The following is a 26,177-nucleotide window of genomic DNA, read 5'->3' on the forward strand; positions in this document are numbered from 1 at the left end:
ATAATTACAATTTACAAGTTATACGATTATAGGCTATGTGCTAGTTTCAGGAGGGAAAAAATAAGGGGCTCATGTTTTTTAGAAATCCTTGCAGATTTACAGGAAAATTCACCAGCATACCCCACTCGCGGCGCGGAGAAGTGGAAGATGGTCACTCAGCGAACGAACTATGGTTTCCAAATGCTTAAATTTGCCCTGCCACGCTTGCTAAATAATTTTTATAATGATGGTGTAGATTTTGACTCTAAAACTTCTAAAGAATTGCGTTTGTATTTTTGCTCCTGATTTGTACCTGATTTCAATTTTCTGTTTTATTTTGCTCCATTAATAGGCAAGAGTGCATAGTTTTGTAAATTTTAATTGTTGCCTTTTGTGTTTGTCTATTTGCTTCAAAAAGCAGGCAAGTGCGTAGTTATGTATCTTTCTATTGTTACTTTTTGTGTGTATCTTTTTTATTTTTTATTTTTTTATTTTTGTTTTCGTTTTGTTGCTGCTGACCATTGTAGGGACCCGAGGATTAGTCAAGCTGCATATCGCAGGTTTTTTCCACGGGTCCCACCATCACCATCGATGGAAATAAAAATTTATTATTAATATTATATTTATTATTTTCATTCACTAACCCCCCCCCCCCCCCCCCCCCCCCCTTCCCAGCGTCATACGATGAAACGTCGTGGTTTTGTTTTCATTCGCCAAAACGTCGTTCGATCAAGTGAATGCCTCCCGGGTTTTACAAAGCTACACTTAAGAGCACGCTTTAAATGTTCTATTTTTAAAAGTAGTGAAATGACGCTGTGTACTTTATGTTCACCTGTCGTAGTTCATGGGACTACAATTTAATTTTTCCACTTTTCAAAGAAGACGAATTAAACCAAAAGCATGCTGCATAAAGGGGCGAATATATTCCGTGGTATCTTAATCAACACTGAGACCAATGTGTACAGAACCCCTTAATTTGGCAAAATAGTGAGTTCGAAACATTTATCACATAGAGCCAGACAATGTCCCCTTGTATTACTTTTAACGTGAGACAGAATACACATATGTTGTCAGACCAATATTGATAAACCTTCAGCACACCAACGATATGCAGGAATTCCCCAAGCTTGGTGAGTTAATTTCTTTTTTGTCTGTTCACACCGCAGGCACAGAGGCCAGAGAAACCCACTTTGTCTGTCCCTCACATATACGGAGCAGCTGAGAAGATTGTGATTTACGGCGGAAAACCAGAACTTGTTCCACTGAGTGATCCCTGCACACTGGAGAAAGCACTCGTGATGTGCCTTGCCATCTATTACATTAAGAACATCCACTACCCTCTCGCACTTGCGCAGCCGTTGATACTGCTCCAAAAAACTGCTTTTTCCCAAGGGCAGTGCACCCCGAAGGTTAATGAACAGAAAACTGACAGCATTGCTGGTTAAGCTGGGACAATGACGACCTGTGTGACCTATGTCGAACATTAACTTGCATAAAAAGTTAATTCCTTTTGGAACATCGTCGTGAACAGAGCGTTTTATCCTTTGTAATTACTTTACGGCTTTGACAATAAAGAGAGTAGTTCTCAACATTTGTTGCATTAATTAGGCTGCCCAAGCGCATACATTTATGTCGGACGTCCATATTAGCAAATCAGCGAGCCTGTGTAAGCGTAGAAATGACAAGGGTCACAAATATGATTGATTATAGTCAACTTTAAATTAAGGCAGATTTTTAGGCGAGGAACTTGCTTCGTGTTTAATTTTGTTGCGCAAATGTTATATCCAAGGAGGGTCTCAAATGGGCGAAGATGTCTTGCTGGAAAGTATACGTAAGTATGTACTGTATACAGAGCGCAATTTTTTTTATTCTTTACGGTCTTTTTAAGAAAAGGAGGTATTTCTACGTGAATGCAGTCTTGGCCGCATTTTTGTGCGGCTCGGCGGACATTAGATGAGGGGATAAACGTCACATTTTGTTGACTAAATAATTAAAATATATTGATTAACTTTTGAATTAATAGCTCAATCGTCGGAATTGCAGTCTGAACGGGACCAATTACTAAAACCTGACCCAATTTAGACAGTTCGTAAAAAAACAAACAAAAAACATTGAGATATTATTGTTTAAAAGTTTACCTCCCGCGCTTGATTGAAAACCGCTCGCAGAGAAGCGCGCCTGATTATGGTGCATAGAAGCGTGACGCAGTTGTATCTGGCCTCCTTGTAACTGTCTCGACGGCATGCCTTTGTTGGACGCGCCGGCGCCAAACTTAAATGACAGTGAGAGAGGGAGAGAAGTAACTACGTCACTTTCGTACGGATTATAATCAGCTTGCGGTCTTGAATCGAGCAAAGGCAAGACATTGACCATGAATATCTCAAAGATTGTTGTCTTTTCACAAATGGCCTCAATCGGGTTAGGTAATAAACATCACTCCCGTTATGACCAAGTACACCAGAGAGAGAGAGAGATAAGTTCTTTATTATGGTACCAAGTAAACCATTAATTGAAAGGTTAATTATCAAATTTTGGTTAATTAGTAAATATAATGTGACGTTTATCCACTCGTATAATGTGCGCCGACCACGCGAAACTACGGTGAAGACGGCCTCCACGTAGCTATTACCGCCTTTTCTAAAAACAACTGTAAAAAAAAAGCCGCGACGCAACGGCCGCCTACATTTTCAAACTTAAAAAAAAAAGGTACGTCAGACTCTACTGTAACCTTTATATAGGAGCTTCCACGTGACCACTGCGTGGAGGGTACAGTAATGGCGGTTACATTGTAACTCCTATAATCAAAGGTACACATTTACAAAAACGTATTCCTACTAAAGGGTACCCGGCTAAGAGTGTACCGCGAAAGCGAGAGTGCCCCAGTACTGTACGTCACTGGCAGCGCGTCGTAGAGCAGCGCAGCTCCATCCACAGAACCCCGATGGGAAGTTAGGTCCAGCGACGAGTACGGAAGACCGCACGTATAGGCAGCCGGCAATGGCCAGGCGGCGCCACGAGACTACTGCATTCAGCGCCACAAGCAGAGGCATCTCTGTTAATGGGGCGGCCAGTTTGCTCGTCGGGCCGTTGCGAGCGGCGGCCACCCCGATTTCAGCAGTCCCCGTGTGCACCTGCGTGCCATGTCCCTGGTTCTTTTATGCGGTTTTTAAGGCCATCGGGAGCCTTGATAGGTCCAAGTGTTGAGAGAATAATCTAGAGTCGTCATTTGGACACCAGTTTGAGTTGTCTTCACTACTTGTGGCCGGCCGATCGGTCTGTGCTTCGCTCGTCTCCCAGGAAGTGACACAACACAACGAGAAGGCAGCGAATGGGTTTATTGTACATCCCGGTTGCCCGGCTTCGAGAGCCGGCAGTCCGGACCCGCCTACCCTAGCTAGTTGTCGCCCGTCGTTCAGAGCTCACAGTCGGAGCCCGTGTCCAGGCCTGCGGATCGCCCTTCCCACGCCAATGCTGCGTAGGCGAGCTGTTCCGGGCTATCACAGCCTGAGTCTCGCTGCGGAACCACTCCGTGATCGTCATGGACTAGGCCAGTATGGTCAGGGCTCGCCGCTTCCGCCGGTCCTGATCCGAACTTCGCTGGTGGAATGCTCCCGGAAATCGCCATGGGCAAGACCAGCCAGAACCACTGATCTCAATGACAATTGCTGGATCGCGCTTGCCGCTCCCGCAACTGAAGCCACCGGACGCAACCCCGCTGGGATACGATTTCCCGTTTTGCTAGCCTTTTGCTGCGGTTTTCCAGCGTGCTGTAGACACGTTTTCTACTCGTTCGTCGTCATTCGCCGAGGAAGTTTTTTGAGACTCTGTGTATTGTTGGGACTTGCCGTTGTGAACACGTGGAAAATTTTACGAAAGTGCAGTGTCGCAGGAAAGAGGCACAACGCGTCGAAAGGAAGGGCTGGCGGCGTGTTCAAAGCTTCTTTGGCACGCCGAAGTGCCGTGTCTCTGTGCCTTCGCGCGCTTGGATACCGACCAAGAACCGACGCCGTGTGAATGTGTTTAGCGAGTGCAATGTGCGTGAAGCCGTATCAAAAGGTACAACTCGTCGAAAACGTGTCGCCGGTGTCGCGGCGTGATCAAAGCTTCCTTGGCACGCCGAGTGATGAATCTTTGTGCCTTCGCACGCTTGGATACCGGTCAAGAATTGACGCGTCGCCAAAGTTCTGAACGTGTGTCGCGCTTAGATGCCTTTAGATCATTTATATATATCGGCCACGGAGTTCTGGATCGTCCAGCTGTTCCGGTGAGTTGCTATCAATAAAAGGGGGAGATCTGTACGTGTTCTTATGTACTATATTAACCATGGCTATGTCCCAAATCTACTCTAATAGATTCCGTGGGAGCACGAATAGGGTAACGTTGTGGAGCCAGGGGGGTTTTCGAAAGCAAGCAAAAGTACAAGACGGCGAGAATGAAAATCTTTGAAGCGCGGCCGATACGTCGTGTGCAATCTGTTGACCAATTACAATTAGGCGAGCCGCGCTCAAACGTCAAGTGCAATTAAGTAGGTTGATAATAAGCCAGCACTGATCAGTGATGAGGAGCTGTTGTGCACGGTATTGTGTAAATCGTCTAAGGACGAAAAAAAGACGTACCTCCTTCCCCCCATCTTCCGTCGCTAGTGGACGCTGGATTAAGCTCGTTCCTAAACCACGAGGGGAAAAGACGCCGATCCAGAGACACGAACAGCTTCATGCACATTGCACTCGCTAAACACATACACACGGCATCGGTTCTTGGTCGGTATCCAAGCGTGCGAAGGCACAGAGACACGGCACTTCGGCGTGCCAAGGAAGCTTTGAACACGCCGCCAGCCCTTCCTTTCGACGCGTTGTGCCTTTTTTCCTGCGACACTGCACTTTCGTAAAATTTTCCACGTGTTCACAACGGCAAGTCTCAACAATACACAGAGTCTTCAAAAAACTTCTTCGGCGAATGACGACGAACGAGTAGAAAACGTGTCCACAGCACGCTGGAAAACCGCAGCAAAGGCTAGCAAAAACGGCAAATCGTATTCCAAGCGAGTGATGTCCAGTGGCTTCAGTTGCGCTGCAGCGAACAAGCGGGGAAGCGCGATCCACCAATTGTCATAGAGATCAGTGGCCAGAACGGCTCTATCGTTCGTGCCTGGCCCGAGCCTCGTGCAGAACGCTCTTTCCTCGCCGGCTGGCCCCCGCTCGCGCCTCGCTCGGCCGTCCTCTCTTTCCGACGCCCACACACACTAGAATAAAATTTGGGTAATTAGAACCAAACTCTGCATGCTACAGAACCGCACGCACATTGCAAAGCCTGATGTAAAATGGCGACAGGCAACGAAGTGTACTACGCGCGAGATTTTTCCAAAGAAAAACTTTCACATTCTGCTTTCTTCACGCCGTCACTTTTGTTATCAGACTCAGCATTAAATTTGGTTGCTGAAACAAACAAAACTTTGTACTACGAAAATCCACTTTTTGAAAACTCGCAGGTTTGGAAGGTTTTGGTTGCGACCACACGTGCCGAACGGCATTACGAGTGCCGGAACGGGCCGACGGGCCTTTCGCTTGAAGACCTGATCGCCCAATCCTCGACGTCACAGCGAAGCAACAATCGGCCCGATTGTTCCTATCGCATTTCCCTAATGTGGCTGTCAAAGCGACTCGTAATACAACTTGTATAAATATGTTATTTTGCCGAGTAGTCTGCAAAATGAGTTCGTCCGACCACTTTCCAAGCCTGCATATGGATTTTCGTTCACTTCCCTACCCCCCCCCCCCCCCCCAACAGTTTCTGTAAAATTCACTTACTTGTTGCGTCGCACAGCAGTAATCCACTTCTGTCGCCGTGTCGCTTCCCAAGATCTCGAAGGGAAGCGGTGAAGTTCGACGCTTGAGTTATCTTCGCGACTGTGGTCGTCTTTCATGCAGCAGTAGCTACGTTTATTTTGGGGGGGAACTCTAGGAGTAGGCGAGATGTCACAGGAACCAGGTGAGGTTATAGAGACGTGAAGTTGGGACTTCCTTTTACGAAAGACGGTTCCAAAAAAAAACTCACGCTGTTCCGAAAAGCAACGTTCACACGTGGTTTCTGGATGCGCCCGCCCGCAGCCCCGCGGCCCCGCGTAGTCCTGGCCTACCCAGTTTCATTATGTTGCAGCCGCTAGATGGCGAAACCTGTAGCGCCAAACTGCATTGCAGGTTGCCTATGGCGAGAGCCGCCGAGTACGGCACCGAACAAGCTCACTCGTTTTCCAGTCGCTTGCTTTTGGGTATACAAGCGACGAGTACGGCATAGCGCACGTACGGGGGAGGCCGCCGAGTACGGCGCCGAACGAGTTCACGGGTTTTCCAGTCGCTAGCTTTTGGATATAGGCACTAACTCTTGCTACATATGCTCGATAACTACCACGTATAGAGAATTAAAACCAAATCAGCTTACCTTCTATCTTTGGGCGGCTAGCGCAACAGAGGTAGTTGCCGCTTGGCCTGCGTACTTGTTGAACGAGAACGATCCAGACGTCACGTTCACATAGAGGCTGATTTGCAGTGTTGCTTGGGCCTCGAGCGGCTAGTTTTGGTTTTGTCAGCCGTGCCCCAAACAAAACTTTGAGGCGTCGATATCTTTAAAACTATGCACAATGAAGAGAAAAAAAAAATTACACCCTGTAATTCAGGGGCACTGACTGCGCTAAAAACAGTCATAATCCCAAAATCGAAAGTATGGAGCGGAGTCGCCCTCTAAACGGAGCATCGGAGATGTGAGACAATCAGCCCCGGTCCATAAGAACCACCTCAATAAAGTCATGTGACTAAAATAAGAACCAGCGCGATTCCTGCCAGCATAAGAGATTTTCACTCTCTGACATTCTTATGTTCACGACCGTTGAGGCATGTGTCTTCTAAACTAGTGGACCTGGCACATTTTACCCGTGACTTCACATAAGGCATCGTCTAATAAAAAGTGCGGTCTGGCCTAAGATGACCAATGTATTACACTAAAGGCAAAAACAACGATTTAAACGGTTAACCTCTCATTATGCAAGACACTATTTTGTTTGGGACGATATTTCTTGCCTCAATACACGACGCATTATACTCGACCGCCCACAATTATATTTTGACATTCAAGCGATTACGTCATTAAGGCACATTATTTACCCAAAGGAAGGTATATTGCGAATTCACTTTCATTTTGTCTTTTTTTTTTATTCCCCTTATTATTTGCCTGAAGGAACGTCTAATGCAAAAGTGACTTTCATTATGTTTTTTTTTTTATCCCCTTAAGACACAGGAATGCCTTCGGATATGCGGCAACAGCTAAATGGAAATGAATACCGTTGGACCCTCGAGAACCTCTAATGGGCGTCAACATTTCGGCGGGGCGTCGGTAAAGCTATGCTTTCACGCATCTAGTCCAACTTTTCTGCAAAACACTAGAATACGTTCCACACTGAATCGATGCGCGGCTGACACTAAGATTTGATGGAGTCAAACAAGCGGCATGAGAGATATCAATGAAAGGAAAACTCTAACCAAAAAATTATTACGGAGCCCGACGTTGGCAAGCAGCATGACAGCGTCGCAAGCAGCATGAGAGCTGCATTGTCACGCTGCTCGTCGTTTTTGCGCATTCGCTTTCCCCGTTTGAGCGAATCACGCCCCGCTACCCGGCGCAGTGAATGCACCGGGTAACGGTAGATTCACTGTGCTTTATTGGTTTAATTTGTCGCCAGTAGGAAACACGTAAAGACGATGACCGCATGACGAGAATATTTGGTGCCGCTGATTCTCTCCATTGGATACTATGGAGTCGGCTGCCCTCGTACTTGTCGTGAAATGGAGTGTAATGCCTCGTTCACGCCGGCGCTTGAGCCGCAATCGCGAAATGGTTGCTAACGCTGTTGCTTAGAAATACAGTAAAGTTTCAGGCTGAAAGTCGATAATGAAAACGAGTGTGTCCGCCAGTGCGATTGCGACATAATAGACTCTAGAGAGAGGGTATAACAGAGAGTGGACTTCTCGATCCGAGTGACGTGGTTTGGGGGCTGCGCTTGAAATACGAGCCGCGAGGATGGGACAAACACGCTGGTCGTCTGAGAGCGTCTTTTACTTTCCATCTCCTTTCCTCCTTCCCACACGAAGACGCAGCGAATGCGTTCTTACGACCAACCTCCGCCGAAGGCGTCCGACAATAAATTACAAACGGTCTCCTTGGTTTGAGACACGGTGGAAGGAACATTTAGTTGATGACCCTCTGCCCGACGCGGCGACTACATTATGTTCAGCGCACCGAGCGTTTCACTCGCACGGGGATAGATGGCGCCCAAGTATGAGATCCCTCCCAAACCGACCGCTCCGGTAGTTGCTCGGAGCGGTGGTCCCGCATTCCCTCGCTAACCGCGTCTTGTTGCACCTTAGCGCCGCCACGCCGCCACCGAGTCGCCAGAGTCCGTAAATCTGTGTTGTCTTCCTTCTTCTCCTTCTTCGGGTTAAGGCTCACCTTTGTGCACGATGGTGGCACCTTTGATCGACACAGCACCAAAGCAAAACACAAGGCCAGCTACTGGCCGCACACTACCAAAACACCACCACACCGCGAAAAAGGCGAGGACTCTACGCCGCCGACACCGTGGCCGCCGAGGAGGGACCTGATACCAGTGTTGTACACGTTCCTCAAAAAAAGAAACGAAATCTCGTTCCTCGTTCCTTCTGATTTTTGGAACGCGTTCCCGTTACAAGTTCCATATGTGAAAAAGGAACTCGTTCCCGTTACAGTTTAAAAAATGGAACGTATCGTTACATATACGTTACATTTGTATTTTTGGCTAATTACCATAGTTAGTTAAATCAAACAGTTTTTTTAATTTTTTTATCTATCCCATGAATAGTCAGCATACGATTTTGTATGTCGTGATGGAAGGGCACAAGGAAAAGAAAACACGCGGAAGCAGGGTTTCATTTGTTGACATGTTCATGTTAAAAATCTCAGCGAACAACCATGTCCATGTTTGTAGAGGATAATTCAGACGAGCCAAATGTACTTTTATCCAAGATTGCACGAGCGTTTTACAACTACCTCACACGTTTCAATTCAACAGAGTCCCGTGTTAGAACTTAACAACAGTTGCTTCTCGATGTTGCTGTCCGTAAGACGAGCAAGGGAAGGAGAGGCTAGGGCTTTTGGAAAGTCAGTCTTGAAAGCTACAAATGCTTCGTTGTGAAGGTTAGATTTTTTTTTTTTTTTTTTGGAGGTGGGGTACAAGGAAAGGAATAAAGGTTATTTTTTTGTGTATCTTTTAAGTGAATAATGGTCGGGGTAGAAGGGTGAGTCCTATATCTGACAATCTGTGATCTTCTTGTAATTGGAGGTCTCGTTATTGAAGTTCAAAAATGGATGTAGTAGGAAAAAAGATTTCTGGGTGTATGAGGATTCGTAGAACCAAAGAAAGTACCTGAGTTTGCAACAACCCTCTTTCTTTGCCTTTTCCTACGACTAAAAGTTTTGCTTTTTGTACCGCAGTTTCGGGCACTCAAAAAAGTATCAATGCCCGCCAGCTCTCCTGCACCCGAAACTGTTAGCAAGCGAGGACCACACAAAATAGTTCATAAGATTAGTAGCCAAAACGTTAACGAGATCCTGCACTTCGTAAAGATATTTTTTTTTGTACTTTCGTACTTTCCCTGTTAGAAAAAAATAGAAATCACCCCACTAGACGAAAAAAGGAACGCCGTTACTCTTTCCGTTCCAGTAGAAATGTAACGCGTTCCCGTTCCAGTTCCAGCGATGCAAAATGGAACGGCGGCGTTCCTTCGTTCCTCCTAAAAGGAACGCGTTCCAGGAACGCCGTTCCTTGGAACGCCGTTCCGTACAACACTGCCTGATACCTCAGCGCCCTCCGTGGTGGCGAAGAACTAACTACTCCTGGTTCGAGGCTAGCTCGGAACACGATCTGGTCGCTCGCTCCCCGCGGGAAGAGGAGCTAGAGTCATCACCTAAATGTATTTCTTCCACCGTGGTTCCACTTGATCGCTTTCCACATTTTGAGGATCAACTGAAATCATGAGCGGAGCCTGAAGCTCGCCCCGCTGAATTGCTTCTAGTTCGGGCAAACGCCACCAAGAATGCCGATTTTAGCAACCTAATATTATGAGTTTGTTTTGAGCATGCAATCTAAAGATCACCCAGAAATCGGGCTACCTAATATGGAGTCATGTTAACCCTTTCAGACGCCAATCGTTATTTCCGGAAAGAGACCTTTTTTTTGTGTCTGAAATATCAATTTACAACCAAATGAGACGAAATAACGTGCAACTTACAAGAAAATCATTATAGTTTATTTTTTTACAGACATGTAGGCAATTGTGTACAAAGCGTCTCAAAGGTCATGAAACAAGGGAGCTTTCAAGCATGAAATTTGTAAAAGCAGTTGCGGTCCTTCGTCAGGCAAAGCGGGACGCGACACTTCTTACAGAATATTCGGGATCTTCCTCTGCATGTCTCATACTTGCACCTTGATGGGACTGCTTGATCTCGAGCTTCTGGCCAGTGATCCACGCCATCGTAACGGCTATCCGAGCATGGCCGCTGGATGCCCGCTGCCTTCTTGTGCGGGGGATCCATGGGAGCATCTTCAATTTCTTGTGACGGCCTCCCAAGCTTTCTCTCGCTTGGCACAGACGTGATGAGGGCCTCCGCAATCTGCAGGCGGAAATGCATGAGGTCCAGTAGCCTTGACAACCGCATGTCCGGATGATGCTGTATGTACTCTAGCCAAGCATTCCATACAGCAATGTCTGCAAAATGAAAGATTGCTCTTAGCGTCCCCTTCCTTGATTTGATTTTGATTCGGTACAGGCTAAGCAGGAAGTCCATCTTGTCGACGCCTCCCATATTCCGGTTGTACTTTGTAATTCCTTCCGGCTGCCCTACAAAGATGTGTTCAAGCTTGCCCTTGTCCCATCTTTTTACCTGCTGTTGGTTTCCGATTCCAACGAAGTTGGAAGCCACACATACGCTGCTGTTGTCCTTCCACGAAACCACAACAATATCGTCACTTGTGACATACTCAGTGGAGTATCCTCGCGTTTTCTTTTTCATTACTCTCGCTGGTTCAAGGGGACACTTGCCCAGCCTGTTAATCCGCACAGTCCCTGCGGCGAGAATCGTTTCGTTTCGGAGTTTGCGGAGGAGCGGCACTGACGTAAAATAATGATCAAAGTAGAGTTGATAATTTCAGCCAGTTGGGATTCTTTTAGACAGGTATACTACAACACCAGAACAAAGGCCGTAGTCTTTCTTCAGCTCAGCGGGAATTGTGTTTTCCCCCTGATAAACCGCAAAGTCGTAAAGCAGGCCGCTCCTACCGCAGAGAGCGAATACTTTGATCCTCCAAGGGGTCGGCTTGCCTTTGACATACTGTTTGATGGAAAGTTGGCCTTTGAAGAGAATCATCTGTTCATCAATTGACGATTCTTGTTCAATGGCAAGCTCCAAGCACCGCTGCCTTATCTGATCCAAGAAAGGGCGCGCTTTCCACAGGCGATCGTCGTTTTGTTCGTCAGGAGCTTCAGCTGCAATATGCAGAGTGTTGCGGAGCTTGAAGAATTTTTTCTCAGGCATGGTCTCGCTGATCAAGGGAACTTTCATGATGGGGTCCCAGTAGAGCCTGACGCGAGGCAGAGCAACGACACCCATCAGGATATGGATACCAAAAGGCTTACTTATTTCGTCAGCTGTCGTGTTCACATTATTGTGGGTTTCTTGGACGCTGTAAAGATTCGTCTGTTCCGCCATGCACTTGAAAATGGATTCTGGCACGTACCTTGAAAAATACGTGCGCGACGTACACGTTTCGTCCGGCTCAGATAGGCAGTCGCCGTGGCCGCTGAAGTCGATATTTGGTGGGGGGTCGAATCTTCTCTTTTTCCACTGAAAGTTCTTCGCAACATTTTCCTCTGGACCTCTGTCTTGCAATAGTGGAGTCTGGTGAGCATTTTCTTCGTTTTCGCGGCCAGAGGTTATGCTCTCATCGATTATTTCTTGAGCAACGTCATCTTCGTCATCGCTTTCACCGAAGTCGGAGGTGTTCCCGGAAGCAATCTTTTCTAGTAATCGGTCGGCCGACTCTTTTGTCGCAGCATGGGGCTTTACTTTATAAAGAGATGTGCAAGGCACTTCCAGAAAGCCTGAAAAAGTCATAATGTGGAACATTAGGCAGCGCGTTTGGCACACGGTTATTTTTTGCTTCCATTGTGACGCTTTGTACACAATTCTAACCATGCACTAATTGCGCTGTTGGCAAGGTGCTGTTTGTGCTTAGGCAAAATTATTTTGACCATACACAGGATAAAGCATTACACATAGCTTTCATATTTTATTATATCCTCGGGACAAGAAGGAAAGTCAGCAAAATTTGTTAGAATTGCCTTACCTGGTGGTGCCGTCCCGCGCGCTGCCATGTTGTCTCTTTACATGTATATTTGCTTCACCACTTACTAGATGGCGCTGTAAACGCTTAGGCTGTCAGATAAATAGTAGACAAATTGTCTAAATTCATCAGAAATGCAGAGTTTCGGAAACGCTCGTTCTAGAGGCCGCGGTTTTGGAATGTGCACAATTGTGTACATGGCCTCTGAAAGGGTACTCCATATAGAGAAGGTCGTTGTGTAATTCACCTTACCATGGCCAAAGATGCCCCATAATTAATGTTGCCCATAAAGCGGCACCTTTAGAATTGTCCAAGTACTGACGAAGAATTGGCCAATGACTGCCCAACAATAAGTGTGATATCAAAATAAAAATAATAAAGTCAAGCTGTCTGTTGAAAAAATGAAGCAGAATTTCTAACGCACAACAAGTTGCTAGCTGTTTATACAGCAGGCGTTTAGTCTGCCAGAACACGCAAACATTTTCGCTCACTGTAGATGACCGATTTAGCCAGTGCTGTACGATTTCTAGCCTGATGTCTTTAGCGTGCACCACACAGTAGGGACACACGACTGCACGGCGGTACGATGCTCATCCAGATTTGAACGGGAAGGGGAGGGGGGGGGGGGGGAGGGATTGAACCCATTATTCCCTGAGCTCTGCAGCGCGAGTTTTCGGTCCACGTGCTCCAAGCTGGTGTACACTGGAGTTCCTGTATAGGCTCCCTACGGGAACCAAAGTTGCACGTGTGTTTTTTACGTGCCGCCGCACCGCTATTCGCCGAGATCCTTTCACGTGATGAGCCGGATCAAGTGCCGTGCAGGAAAGTATACGTTGCGCGCGCCCCACCAAACGCTTCCTGCTCTTGAGCGCGCCGCGCGCCTCGAACTCGCGGCGCTTCCATTCGCCGAATTCAGACACGTGAGGAGCAGGATCAACATCTCATGCGGAAAAGACGGCACTGCGGGGATGAACGCGCAACCCTGGCTCCCGTAGGGAGCCTACATAGGAAATCTAGTGTACACTAGCCCACTCGGGCTAGTAGCACCGTATGGTAGCAGTAGGGTGCCTTCATGTGAGCTTTGCTTAGGGTGGAGACATCAGGGTCGCAAAACTCATCAAACGCATCTGCTCTTTGTGTTATGACATACTGGGGGGAGGGGCCGAAAGATTGCCGCGAAGTTTTCTTTTCTCACAAACCCGCAGATCCGTTTATCGTCTTGATATTTTCCTGTCAAGGGGCGAAACATCCCTACCACTCCCTGGGGGCCGAGCAAGGGCGGCACGACAGAGCACGTGAAGACGACCCTGGTTCATACATGTGACGTCACGCGAAAGATTATCAGCTGCTACCAACAGGCTTCACACTTCCCAAATAGCACGGCGGAGGCTTCAGATCAATGCATTCTAAATTCAACACCGTAGAAGTTGACAGTCTTATATTGTTCTTATTTCCGTCGATAAAGCAAACCTTTCTGGAAAACGTCCCTGCCATTTCTTTAATCGGTCTCGGCCATTTGATTATGATCAAAATGTAGCTCGACGTGGTTAGGTCAGAACCAGCAAAATAGCGCTGTCCGATTTTCGACGTGCAGTTGTCCCCCCATCGGCGGGATAAAATCATTTCACAATTTTTTTTTCTTAATGAATGACTATTGGCCGCGTAGGCTAGCAAAAACGTCGGTCGCGTAGGCTAGCAAAAACGTCGGTGTGGTCAGCTTTTCAAGATTAGCCAGACGAATTAATTCTGCTTTCATCAACAAAAATAAGAGTAATGTCAGGTTGCACTATTGACGGTGATGGTTTAGGAACACGATGAATCCAAGTTTTCATGGTATTGAAACTTGTCACCGTCGAACACGCTCCATTGAATTTGTCATTCACAAGTGATAATCCTGACCCTGACGTCAAGGGTATATAAACTTTAAAAGGACGCCACCGAACGCGACTGCACACTACGCTTTGTTTCGCCTTAGCATGGTCTTTTATTAGCCACGCATGCTAAAGACGCGAGCTAGTTGCTTTGGATGAAGCCTCGGCGGCTGCACGAGCGCTCATGCAGCGAGTGCTGCAGTCAAAGCAGTCAAGGCAAGCTGTTCGCGCTTTCTCAGTCTTTGCGATTAGTTCATGCTCGGTTGAGACGTATACGGGCCCTAGCAAGAGCCTCTCTGTTGAAAGTATGTAATGGCCGCTCTTGAATTCATGAAACGCGAACCATTTTAATTCCAGAACATCTATACTTCGTTTCAGTTTCGGTCTAGACGCAGCCGATGCTACAAGCGGGAGCATGTGGCCCAGAACAGTGCTTGCACTGCACGAGCGCGCGTGCTTGGCAGGGATGCTGAAAGCCTGGAGCTCGCGCTTGTAGCTTTGGCTGCGTCTGGACCGAAGATGGAACAAGGTATAGAACTATTATTTCCGAAAATCGGACGCTGTGCTGTACCTCGCTGTCGCTCAGTTGGAACGCTCCTGACCAGGGGCGTCAAAATAGGGGGCTGAAGGGGGGGGGGGGGGGGGGAATCACTCCCCCCCACCCTTGTGGCATCGAAAGATGGGCAAGGGGCGTAAAGGTGAAGGGGAGGGGGGGGGGGGGGGCGATCGTTGCAGCCTGAGAATTTCACAAAGGAATACTAAAAAACTCAGGAAAAGGGATATCCGGCTTCTTCACTACCACCCCCCCTCCCCTCTCCCCCGAACATTTTCTACCTCACGTCTTGACACCTATTTGCATGTGTTTCTGTATGTGTGTGTGTATTGGTCACACACACCTTTTTATTTGCGTCCCTTTGTTTTTCCACGCCCATTCCTCGTTGCCTCCTCATATCTCACACACTACTGACGTCACTACATAAACCGCCTCTGAGTGACCCCGGTAGCTTTGCTGACAGCGGCGGAAGATGAGCTCTAAAGGCGCGTTCACCGCGCATTACTTTGCCGTCACCGCGCAAGTTACTTTGTCGTCACCAATAACTTCCACGAACGACGATCTCACGACGATAAAGGTCAGAGCATTTGCAGGCCGCCTAGGGAGAATCTAGGCAGGCTTGTGGGGATGTAGGTACACGCGGGCGTGACGTCATCAGTGCAGCCGCACAATCGCATGGCCCCGTGGTTTCGCTCGGTTCGAGCCCCACCCCTGCCCGTTTCGATCTGGATGGGCATCGTACCGGCGTGCGGTCGTGGATCACTACTGCGTGGTGCACGTTAAAGACCCCAGGCTAGCGGTTGTACAGCACTGGCTAAATTGCTCATCTACAGCTGGGAGACTCGTCGCCCCTGTGAGGGAGACCAAGTTCGAGGCTGTATAAACATACACAACCCGATTTTTTTTTTTTTTTGCTCGCGCACGTTTTGGTGAAGCTCGCTATGACAATGTGTTTCTCAGGGCCGGTTGCACCAACGTCGCTTACCTTAACCGAAAGCGGCTCTTTCTTAAGTCGGCTTAGCGTGCTAAACCGAGCTCGGTTAAGCACGGGTTTAAATTCCCGTTGCACTAACGCACACCCGGCTTAACAGACGCGCCCCTAGCATAACGCTGGATTTGCGTAGGGAATGTAGGGACAAACAGAGCGAACTAGGGAACGCTCAGAGGGACGAGTACGATTGGCGGATAGGAATCACGTGATGTAAAAAAAAAAACTGCCGTAGTAGTCGCCGCCGGCATCTGCTTTCGCTGTATTTCTTCGGTGAGTAACAAATTAAAGGTCTCCAAATTCAACCATTTTTTCGCTTAACTTTCAATGACAGAAGTCAAAGCTTTAAATAAACACGAATGCTCTTTACATCTGTGATTGTGTGTTTAATATCGGTTGATAACAGGATATTTCGACAGTGGCAGTAGTTTTCGTGCTCACATCTTGAGGTGAAGGAGCCATCGGGGGCCCCAAATCTCACCGAACGCGAGAAGGACACTCTACTCGCTACATCGCTGAAGACAAAACATCATCGATATAAGTAGGCAGGTAAGATGACTACTAAAATCAAGTCATGCCTGAGACCGATCAAGCTCAAAGCAGTGACGAACTCGCCACGGCAGCTGCGAAAATGCCCGGAAATCGTCGAATGGAAGTCGTCGAGAGGTCAGGTCAAGAAACCTTGCATCGACGGCACTCGTTGCTGTCAGCAAGATGACAAAACTGCACTGTACCGTCGTTGAACATCCGCTGCAGCCTCAAACGGACTTCAGTTTCACACTGTCGAGTTCAGAAAAAAAAAAGAAAACACCCACTAGTACATCACATCGTGCCGATAAGAACGGACGTCTCTTCGCATCACCTGCCCCAGCCTGCCCCGATACAGCAATGAACGAATCTAGCATATTAGTCGCTACGATTTGTCGTCGCCACGAATGAAAGATATAAAGCAAAATATTCCTAAAAAATCGCGATCACCAAAAAAGTTACGGTTATGAAACGATACAGTTTTCTTAATCCAAGATTCTACTCGCTAGATTAGGAAAATTCACTGAAGAGTATCTCAAAACTCAGAAAACGAAAGAAATTGAATTTTTTGCTTGTTTTATTACTTAAAAGCGCCGCAATCTAATGCAAACGGCAGAGGTGTGGACAATGAGCTGATCGCCGAGATCATGTACTGCCACTATTCAACGTGCTGATCGGATCGAAAGATAGGCGCTGCAAGTGTAAATAAACAAGGTGGTAAATAATAATACGTTACAGTTATGCGAAAATTAGTAAGTACGTGCGAATAAGCTCGTTGGCAGAAGAACCAACGGGAAGACAGACGTGAGCCACACAGCTCCGTACGTATCGCGGTTAGGGCTAACACGCCCTGAGAGTGGAGAGCCAACTTGAAAACAGGGGTCGATAAACACTTCACGCGACAATATTTTGCATCCTTGTCACATTCGAAGGTCATTTTGTCGAGACTTTCACGCTGGTGTAGCCTAAAACACTTTGCACAACCAACTTCGTCCACCGCGTCGACCGCGACAAACCAGCCGCCATGTTTTAAATCCAGGATTAAGAAACAACCAAAAGCAAAGCGCCCAATGTTGAGCGCTCAAGTTAAGCGTAGTTTAGTGCTAGGTTTAGCGATAACCGATTTTGGTGCAACCGAATGAAACCGAAACTAAGCTTAGGTTCCCGGCTAAGCTCCGCTTTGCGCTAAGCGGTGTTGGTGCAACCGGCCCTCAATATCGTTTGAATTTGAGCACCGAGAGAGTTTGGATGATTGACATCTCTTCCCGCGTGACACGATCGTCGCCGGAGTCCAATCAGCACGCTCTGCAAACTTCGGCGCCAACATTCTGTTTGACGAGTTTAGCGAACCTGGCCCAATTTGTCTTACACTTCTCTTTTTCATTTTTGTTCAGATGCGCGTGAAAGAGCGTGTCCCAGCAAGCACTTGTGGCGCTAACTGTGCTATGGCGATAGGGTGCCTACATGTCTGTCTGTCTGAGGGTGAAGACATCCATTGTTGTCCTGAATGTGCCAGCGCGTGACGCTCTCGAGCACTCGATGCGTGACTTGAGCGGTAAAATGGCATTTATGCATCAGCCAAAGCCACGCGCTCGAGCTGACTGACACCAGACTGCGCGCGCTTCAAAATGCACAAAAAAAAAACGATTGGCGGAAAAATAGCTGAGATGTTGCCACTCAAGCAAAAGCGTGCGTGTGTATAAAGGCACTCTATATGGCGACATTTTGCTTTCGTCGGTTTTTTTGTACTTTAACCCTAAGCGCGTGCTGTCGGCATCGGGTACTACAAAGGGTGGAATCACCCTAAACAGAAGGACATTAAGGCATCCTAGGTAGCACCAAGTCACGTGGTAGAGTGTCGTGAATAGCATGCAGTATTTATAAAAAAAGGAAGATGAAGTGAAAGATCCAGACCTTGCATTCCAGAAACTTATATTAGCGACCGAACGTTTTCTTTGAACTTTCAGAAGAAGGAAGCGTACCCCTCAGGGAGAAGAAATATTTCGAAACCAAAATGACGGTAAATCCGACCCTCGTCAAGGTTGTCGAGGTAGGCAACCGCCTCGATAATACAGCCCATGGAAGCCCCATTGTAAGAATGGTATTTGGATATGGGCTCCTCATCATCTTCATAATTCTGGGCTTCAAGTCTGCCCTTGTGGTGAGTGGCAGCGATGGCACACACCGAACTGAAGTATACTCCATAGCGCATCTCTTACTAAACGGGAATTCGAAAAAAGTTCATAAAAAAGGTTAGGACTAACACTTTCCGAATTCAAAGGGTATTTCAATGTTAGCTTAACTTCTCCGGAAGGATTCTGTCCCAGTACGTCTGTAGGGTATGAAAGTCCCTTAAATTCTTAAGAGACGTGTTCACCTTTAGAAACGAACCTTCAAACCAAAATTCTCAGCATAAGACGGACTTATTTTTATTTCAAATATCCACTTGAAACAAACAAATGTCTGTCATCTCTTCAAACAAAAAAATTAAAGACGCACGGAGTTATTTTAAAATCACCAGGGACACAGCAAATAACTGAATGTTTAATAAGCATGACACAAAATGAGATTTCCAACAACCTTGATATACAGGAAGAACTGCTTTATAATGACCAAATGATCATTATTTTTAGAATAATTCGAAGCAAGAATAATTCACAAGAAACATAATTACTAATTCGCTCTACCCCTATTTGACAGTTTATGGAATTTGAGGAATATTAAGTGCGATACCATCACCTTTGCATAATAGGTATCGTGTCTGTCTTCCTAAGCTTAATTAAAACATCCTCATCCGATCTGATCACCGCTTCGCTCACTGGGCGACCGATTATCGTCCCATGGTTCAACCCTTGAAAAAAAATAACCTGCATATCAGTGAAACGTTTACCTCTGGTGATGCGTACTGTGCGTAATTTTTCTGATGAAATTTTAAGACCATAATATTGGAATCCCGGACAAAAGCTCACCGGACAAAAGCTCACCGGACAGAAGCTCACCGGACAAAAGCTCACCATTTTTTAAAAGACCCGGACAAAAGCTCACCAAGAGAAAATTTCATGTTGGTCTCACAGAGAAACCAAGTTTAGAAAAAAAGGCGATGAGCCTCCTTTTAGCGAATTCGGCCACCGCGAAGCGGCGTGTACGGATAAGTCAGGTGAGTTAACATTTTTGTAATGAGCCGCCGCAGACTGCCGCCGGCGAAGCGGCGGGAGCGCAGCAGGGGGCTTGGGTTAACATGCGCTCCAGTGATACACGCGTGAAGTAGAAAAGCCTTTTTTAAATAGCGTCCCCTTTTTGATAAACGGTATATTGTCACGGGTGGTGACCAAAAACAATAAATAAACAAGAAGAAATAAACGTTTAATGTGGCGAACTTGTGCCGAAAATAAAAAGGGTACAAAAGGTAATAACAGAGCGTCGCGGGCGTCGAAGTCGGCGTGACAGCAAAGTCCAACGCTGGGGCGAGACTGGCTCCGGCTTGCCTGCGGAGCCGCTTTTGTACACACGTTGGCTTCTGGAGCATTCAACGTAGAAGGTTCGACGCGTAGAACATTCTGACCTCGAATCAGCTAGACGATTCTCGATTTCACCAGAACATCACATTACAGTGTTAACAAAAATGCATAATCGCGGCCAGGAATCGAACCCTGGCCCTTCGCGTGGGAGGCAAGCGCGATAACCATTAGGCTACGGCCGCGCTGCCTACTTGGCGCGCGGCAATATCTCTAAACTGAGGCTCTGCTTTCTCTAAACGGGGCTTCAATAAAACGTGCCTGTTCTCTAAAAAATGTTTCGACGAAATGACATTCGATCAACCGTAGTAAACCCTTGCGTAGGATGAGGCACAAGTTCACCTAAAATGGTGCAATGTCCATCGCGTCCGCATTTTAGTTCAGCCCGTGTTTCGCCCGGGTAACGAAAAAAAATCAGGTGAGCTTTTGTCCGTGTGTGTGAAAAAACGGGTGAGCTTCTGTCCGGTGAGCTTTTGTCCGGTGAGCTTCTGTCCGGTGAGCTTTTGTCCGGTGAGCTTTTGTCCGGTGAGCTTTTGTCCGGTTACCATAATATTGGGTGACCACAACTCAGAACATTTCCGCTTTCTTCAATTCACCCCGCAAAGCACTCTAAATACCAAAAAAAAAAAAAATTAACGCTTATGTTTGGGAAGAGGTTGGCTGCCACTCAGTGAAGGCGGCTACTCTGTCCTACCTACAAATTAATGTTTCCTTGCATTAAAAATACCCAACTCTTACCGAAACCAACACTTGCTGTAAAAAAAAGGAAAAGAAAAGAAAAACCTGTTTAAAGACTTCGAAATAATAGTATAGGTATAATAAGTATATATATAATTTACACAATCATATGCAGAAAGGCGAGTAATTTAATTTCTACGCTTTGCATACCGTAGATATCACAATGAGCCTTAGATTATATAAATGATTAGACATTAGGGTCATTAAATTTTGCACGATATTGTGCAACTACGGCATACAAGTAAATGTTGTCACTTGCGTGGAGTAGTTCACGGCGAAGGCGGCATTTGCATTTGTATTCGAATTTGCATTTGAATATTTTAAGCGCGCAAAAACGGCCGAAGCCTACATATTGGCGCAATTGTGAGTTGGCACGCATATTACGCATAAATAAAAAAGAAATGTTAGATTGGTTCACACATTTCTTTTACCGAAAAAAGAAGTAACACAAGAATTGCACAGCCACAAGGCATAAACTTTATTTCAATACATGATGCAAGCACTTCTCAAATTAAGCTAAGTTGGGTTTAAAATGTCAATGTCAGTTGCAGTCGGCCCGAGGGTGACTTTAGATAAGTACGATTGACTTGAAGTGTGCGTATACGACGAACATTTCTGTCGGGTATATGACTGTGATTAAATCAGACCAGAGACAAATATTGTAATATGGATGTATGCATTTCAACAAGAAACCAAGCTCGCGTGATCTACGTCTTGATGGCAGGTTATAATTTAGAGATGTCTTACTAGGTCGTAGGCATGTCAATCAGTGAGAAAAAATAAAAAAAGAAGCGCAGAAACGAGTTTCAAACTCGTAAGCCCAGTTCTTTATTATAGAAGTCTTTTCTCTGCTGGACATATCTGAGTGTGCTCTCGACAATAATCACGTATAGTAGAATAAAATCGTCCTCAAAGTATAAGCCGTTATTCAAAATAATTTCTTTAAGGCATTGACTAGTGGCTTATATAAAGACACTATAAACCACTTGGAATGCAAAACGCTGAATTTTGTAAAACTTTTTTTCCAGCGTGCTGCTTGGGCTGACGCGATTACCTTATTTTCATGTGTTAATAACGCTACACTAATAAAGGTTTTTTCTCTTTTTTTATGTTAGCATTTACAGTGCTTATATGTCATCATCGGTCTCCTGGTGCTGTTCATCTTGGAGCCCATTCCGTACCAGATCTCGTGCGTGCTGCCCCTTTTCCTCTTCCCCGTCTTGCAGCTGCTCAAGGCCAAGGAGCTTTCAGGAGCGTACATGAACGTACGTGCCGCCTTATTTGGCTTCATCTGTGGACGCTGACAGCTTAAATAACGCCGGAAGTGGCTTACTGCGTTCCGGGTCTACGCTATGTGTTAACTTCTTCAGAATCCTCGTCGGCTAATTCCGGCGCAATTCAATTGGCCGTAGAGCGACCAGGTGCACGGGGCTCGACAGCAAATTTGTTTGAAGGAGCCGTGCAACGATATTGGCTAGGATTGTTTCTCAGTTTACACAAGCTAGCTGACACTAATGGGACCCAAGTGCACTCGCACGCAGTAAGCTGACCAGGAGGCCTCTTAGTTACCGCGTAATATCAAGGATAGAAGAGCACGGATTCTTTCGGTCACTCCTTCGCAAAACTCCATCACGATGCTGTGGGGATTGCATTATTGGCGTTGTAAACATTTCGATCTCCAAGATTTTGTCATAGAACTTTCCTATCGCCGCGGTTAGAGTGCCTTCATACAGAGGCGTGCTTTTGCTTGAGTGGTGACATCTCAGCCATTTTTCTGCCCAATAGTTTTTTTATGCATTCTGAAGCGCGCACAGTCTGGTGTAACTCAGCTCGAGCGCGTAGATTTGGCTAATGCATAGACGCCATTTCACCGCCCAAGTCACGCACAGACTGTACGAGAGCGTCACGCGCTGGCACATTCAGAGCAACAATGGATGTCTTCACCCTCAGACAGACAGACATGTAGGCTCCCTAGCCGCGGTGACGATATAAAAATTCTGAAATGAGTGCACACGAGCACCGCGTGAGTATTCGATTTGGACTCGTTACAAACGATGATGAATGCCTCGACATGTATGCGGCTATACTTGTTTCGCCCTTAATCATAGACTGCAGCCAAAGCTACAAGAGCGATCTAGCCCGCGTGCCTGGCTTTGAGACGTGCATTTCTATCGTAAGCGCTCCTTCTGCGGAAATAGGCTTCAAAGTAGCGACCTTGAGCTCTCGTGCTTGTGGCACTGGCTGCAGTTTCACCTTTATGTTGAACGGAGTATAGTGAGTCGTGCTAAGTAGACCTTTGGCCGAATCACCCAAGCACACAAAATACTGCCGGGAACGGAGACATACGCGATACGCGTGTTGGCGTCTTCAGCTCTAAGTGTTTGAAAGAAGAAAAAAAAAATTAAAACAAATGGCACTTCACGCGCGCGTTGCACGTACGCTCTGATTTGTTTATTTAGTTATAATATGTTATATAGGAAAAGAGGGCACGTGCAGCGCGTGAACCTACGTTCCCAACATTATCTTTGATGCCTAGTAATTTTCCGAAAGGTCTATTGCTACGACGATGGAGAGAAAAGGCAATCGGCTCCAAATTACGTGGCTATTTTTTCTGTCCGCGAGTGGAGGGGGTAAATTAAGGACGCTTAAATAGGGCATCACCTGGCAAGGCGTCATGCCAAGCGACGTCTAAAAAGTACCGAATCTCGGACTGTCTTACGCCCTGATGCGCTCTCATCCGTAGGTCTCCTGCGTTGCCCAAGGGGCTCTGCGAAAAGGCACTTGTTAGGACTCGCTTTGAGTAGTGCCATAGCCTCCTCTATACTGATAAAGCCTAGCAGATAGCCACGAGAAGCGGCCGCCGAAACTGAAAACGTAGACCAGCAGACAACGAATGAGAGGAGAGCCATGTGACGGGCACCCCGCTGCGGCGAGACGACAAAACACACTTCTCCCGAGCGATGAAATCCCCGCTGGTGACCCTCGCGTTTCTCGCGCTACAACTTCTGTTCTCGTCGGGTTTGAAACCGTGTTTCGTGTCTTCACCACTGCAAAAGCTGTGCGCTGACGTCGAGGTTCCCCGACAAATGCTCTGTGCTACCAGATCTTCGCACTCCAAATCTGCAACCGGGCACTCTATGGCTCCGTCGTCGACCTGCCAGGCTTTGTGACTATAGAAGTGGCCATGGTACTACCACAGCCTCCTCTATATTCACGAAGCCTACATTTGGAGCGCGAGGATCTGGTAGTGTAGTCTCTTGCGTGTCAAGTGACGAACGAACGTTTATTGCCAGGAGCAAGATAATATATACAGAGCAGTGAGCAGTGAAACAGATAAGAAGAGCGCGGCGGCGATAACATGAAAGCACAATCATGACTCGCGTTACAGGCAGCGCAGAGCATTTCTCGGCGAACCTAAATGTCAGCGCGCAGCTTTTGCAGTGGCAAGGGCCCGAAACATGGTTTTCAAACCCGACGAGAAAGGAAGCGGCAGAGCGAGGAACGCGAGGAGCGCGAGAGGATATTACATCGCTCGGGAGAAGAATGTTTCGGCGTGTCGCCGCAACGGGGCGCCCGTCACGTGGCTTTATTCTCATCCCTTGTCTGCCGCTCTTCCTTTGAATTTCGCGGGCCGCTTCTCGTGGTTATCTACCAGGCTTTGTCATGGTAGTAAAAACTTGACCGTCTCAAATTATCAGACTTGTAGAAGTGTGTCTGTTTCATTTCAGACAAGATAACCAAAAATACAAAGCAGCAAACAATAAAACACCGTCAAAATCCAGGTCTTAGCTAAAACGCTGAAAGCGTGACTCCAAAAGACGCCGTTTCGTTTCACGTACTCAAAAAAAAAAATAGATAAAAAAAACTAAAGTGTAGATGGCAGATGTATTGATGCCACCACACAGAGATAAGAAACGCGTACCTTAGCGGTGGTGGCATGAATCTGCCTCTTTCCACTGTCCTGCGGCGTTGAATCTAGCCGATTTTGAATCTCGAAAGGTGTGTTCCCGTTCTTGAGCTATTCACTGAAAGAAAAAAAGCGCAGCGAAAGTGTCATAAGTAGGGTGTGCATTTTCCGGTTTTAACCGAAAAACACCGATAAACATCCGTCGGTGACAAAAATATAAAATCGGTTAAAACCGAAAAACACCGGTGGTTGGATATTTTCGCCCTGGTTAAAACCGAAAAACACCGGTCGTTGCTAGTTTCCGACCTAGCGAAACCCTTTCCCCGTAGAGGTTCGTCAAACGTGTTATTTCGTGGATCCTGCATTCTTCCAGTGTTTATACATGGCTTGCAGGTGGCGTCAGTCCGCCCTCCTTTCTGGGGGACAAAAGCGTCTGGTGAACGCTGTGGAATTGCTAAGCTCTCATACGCCTTTCCCCTATTGTGTCTCCCATGGCCCCCTTTTGTGGAAAAATTAACACAGTGGAGGGTAGGCTCTCACGTGCCTTTTCCCCATTGTGTCTGGCCAAGTGATGTCGGTGCAAGCCATGTATTCAGAGGTTGCTGTGGATCCTGGAAGACACTGCCAACGTCCGTGTCGTACAGGAGAGTGCGTTTTCATAATTGCGGGTTGCGAACCGCAAGGAACGTGCTGCCCTGACGGCAGCACGTTCCTTGCGTGTAGATGCAAGCATGAAAGTGTGCTTGCATCTACTATAATAACCAAGTGTGAGAAATAGTTGCTTCCTGGAGAAGAAGTGTATGAACTATGTGAATAAAATTGGAACTCTCTGTCTGTGATCAATCGCTTTTTTTTCACCGATAATCACCGATTTTAGCCTCGTCGTGAGACGTTCCACCGAAATACACCGGTGTTTTGAAAATAAATAAACACCGAAAAACAGCCGCCGATTTTTCTCACAAATAAACACCGGAAAGTACACACCCTAGTCATAAGTAAAGCGAGGCTTAATCAGGTGAGCTTGTACTACCCAAAGTGAGGGCGCCACAGTTTGTTCAAAACTTCAGCGCAGGAGACCTATGCTCCCATCGTCTGCTCGCCGCTCGGTCGGCTAGTTTGGCTTAAGGGACGTCTGCTCCTTGCATGTGGTCTGCTTCGTCTGTCAGCTGTTCCGGCTGGCTTTCAATACAAACGGCGCATCAAAAAAAGTTTCGAAGCAAATGGGAAATTTCATCATGGCAGAGGAAAATTTAGACCTGCTGGCTTGTGCGGTCTTTCTCAACCCGCGGTGCCCTTCTCAGTGTCCGTGCGTACGACGCATGATACGTTCGCTTTCCAAAGCCGCGCGCGCGCTATGACTACTCTATCGAGACGACGCTCCCTAGGTGGTGTTAAGAGCGTCCGCCATACACCGACTTCCTGCTGGACCGGCAAGCGTTGGGCTCAAACCCTCACCCTTTCGACACTAATTCAGTGAACGCCACCGAAAAAATGCGGAGCGCAAGTTTGTCTGCTTCCTTTGCAGGGATTGTGTCGACTGCAAATTAACACCAGGCGCTGATTGGCTCCCTTTGAAAGATAGTGGGTAGGCATCAAGGCAGCTTGCTTTGAGGTCTACCCGCTATCCTTGCTTGAGAGCTTGGCGTTCTGACGTGAACATAACCGCTGCAA

The 26,177-nt window shown here is 46.9% G+C and overlaps 1 protein-coding gene across 1 annotated transcript; it reads right to left on the minus strand.

Annotated features, from left to right (window-relative positions):
* Positions 1–11,211: 11,211 nt before the first annotated feature.
* Positions 11,212–12,177, minus strand: LOC120846432 (piggyBac transposable element-derived protein 4-like). Its single transcript, XM_040218189.1, has one exon. The coding sequence runs from the start codon at positions 12,175–12,177 to the stop codon at positions 11,212–11,214; it is 966 nt and encodes a 321-aa protein (XP_040074123.1).
* Positions 12,178–26,177: the final 14,000 nt, after the last annotated feature.

This window comes from Ixodes scapularis, unplaced genomic scaffold (assembly GCF_016920785.2).
Source record: "Ixodes scapularis isolate PalLabHiFi unplaced genomic scaffold, ASM1692078v2 PGA_scaffold7__128_contigs__length_106722199, whole genome shotgun sequence".
NCBI classification, from domain to species: Eukaryota; Metazoa; Arthropoda; class Arachnida; order Ixodida; family Ixodidae; genus Ixodes; species Ixodes scapularis.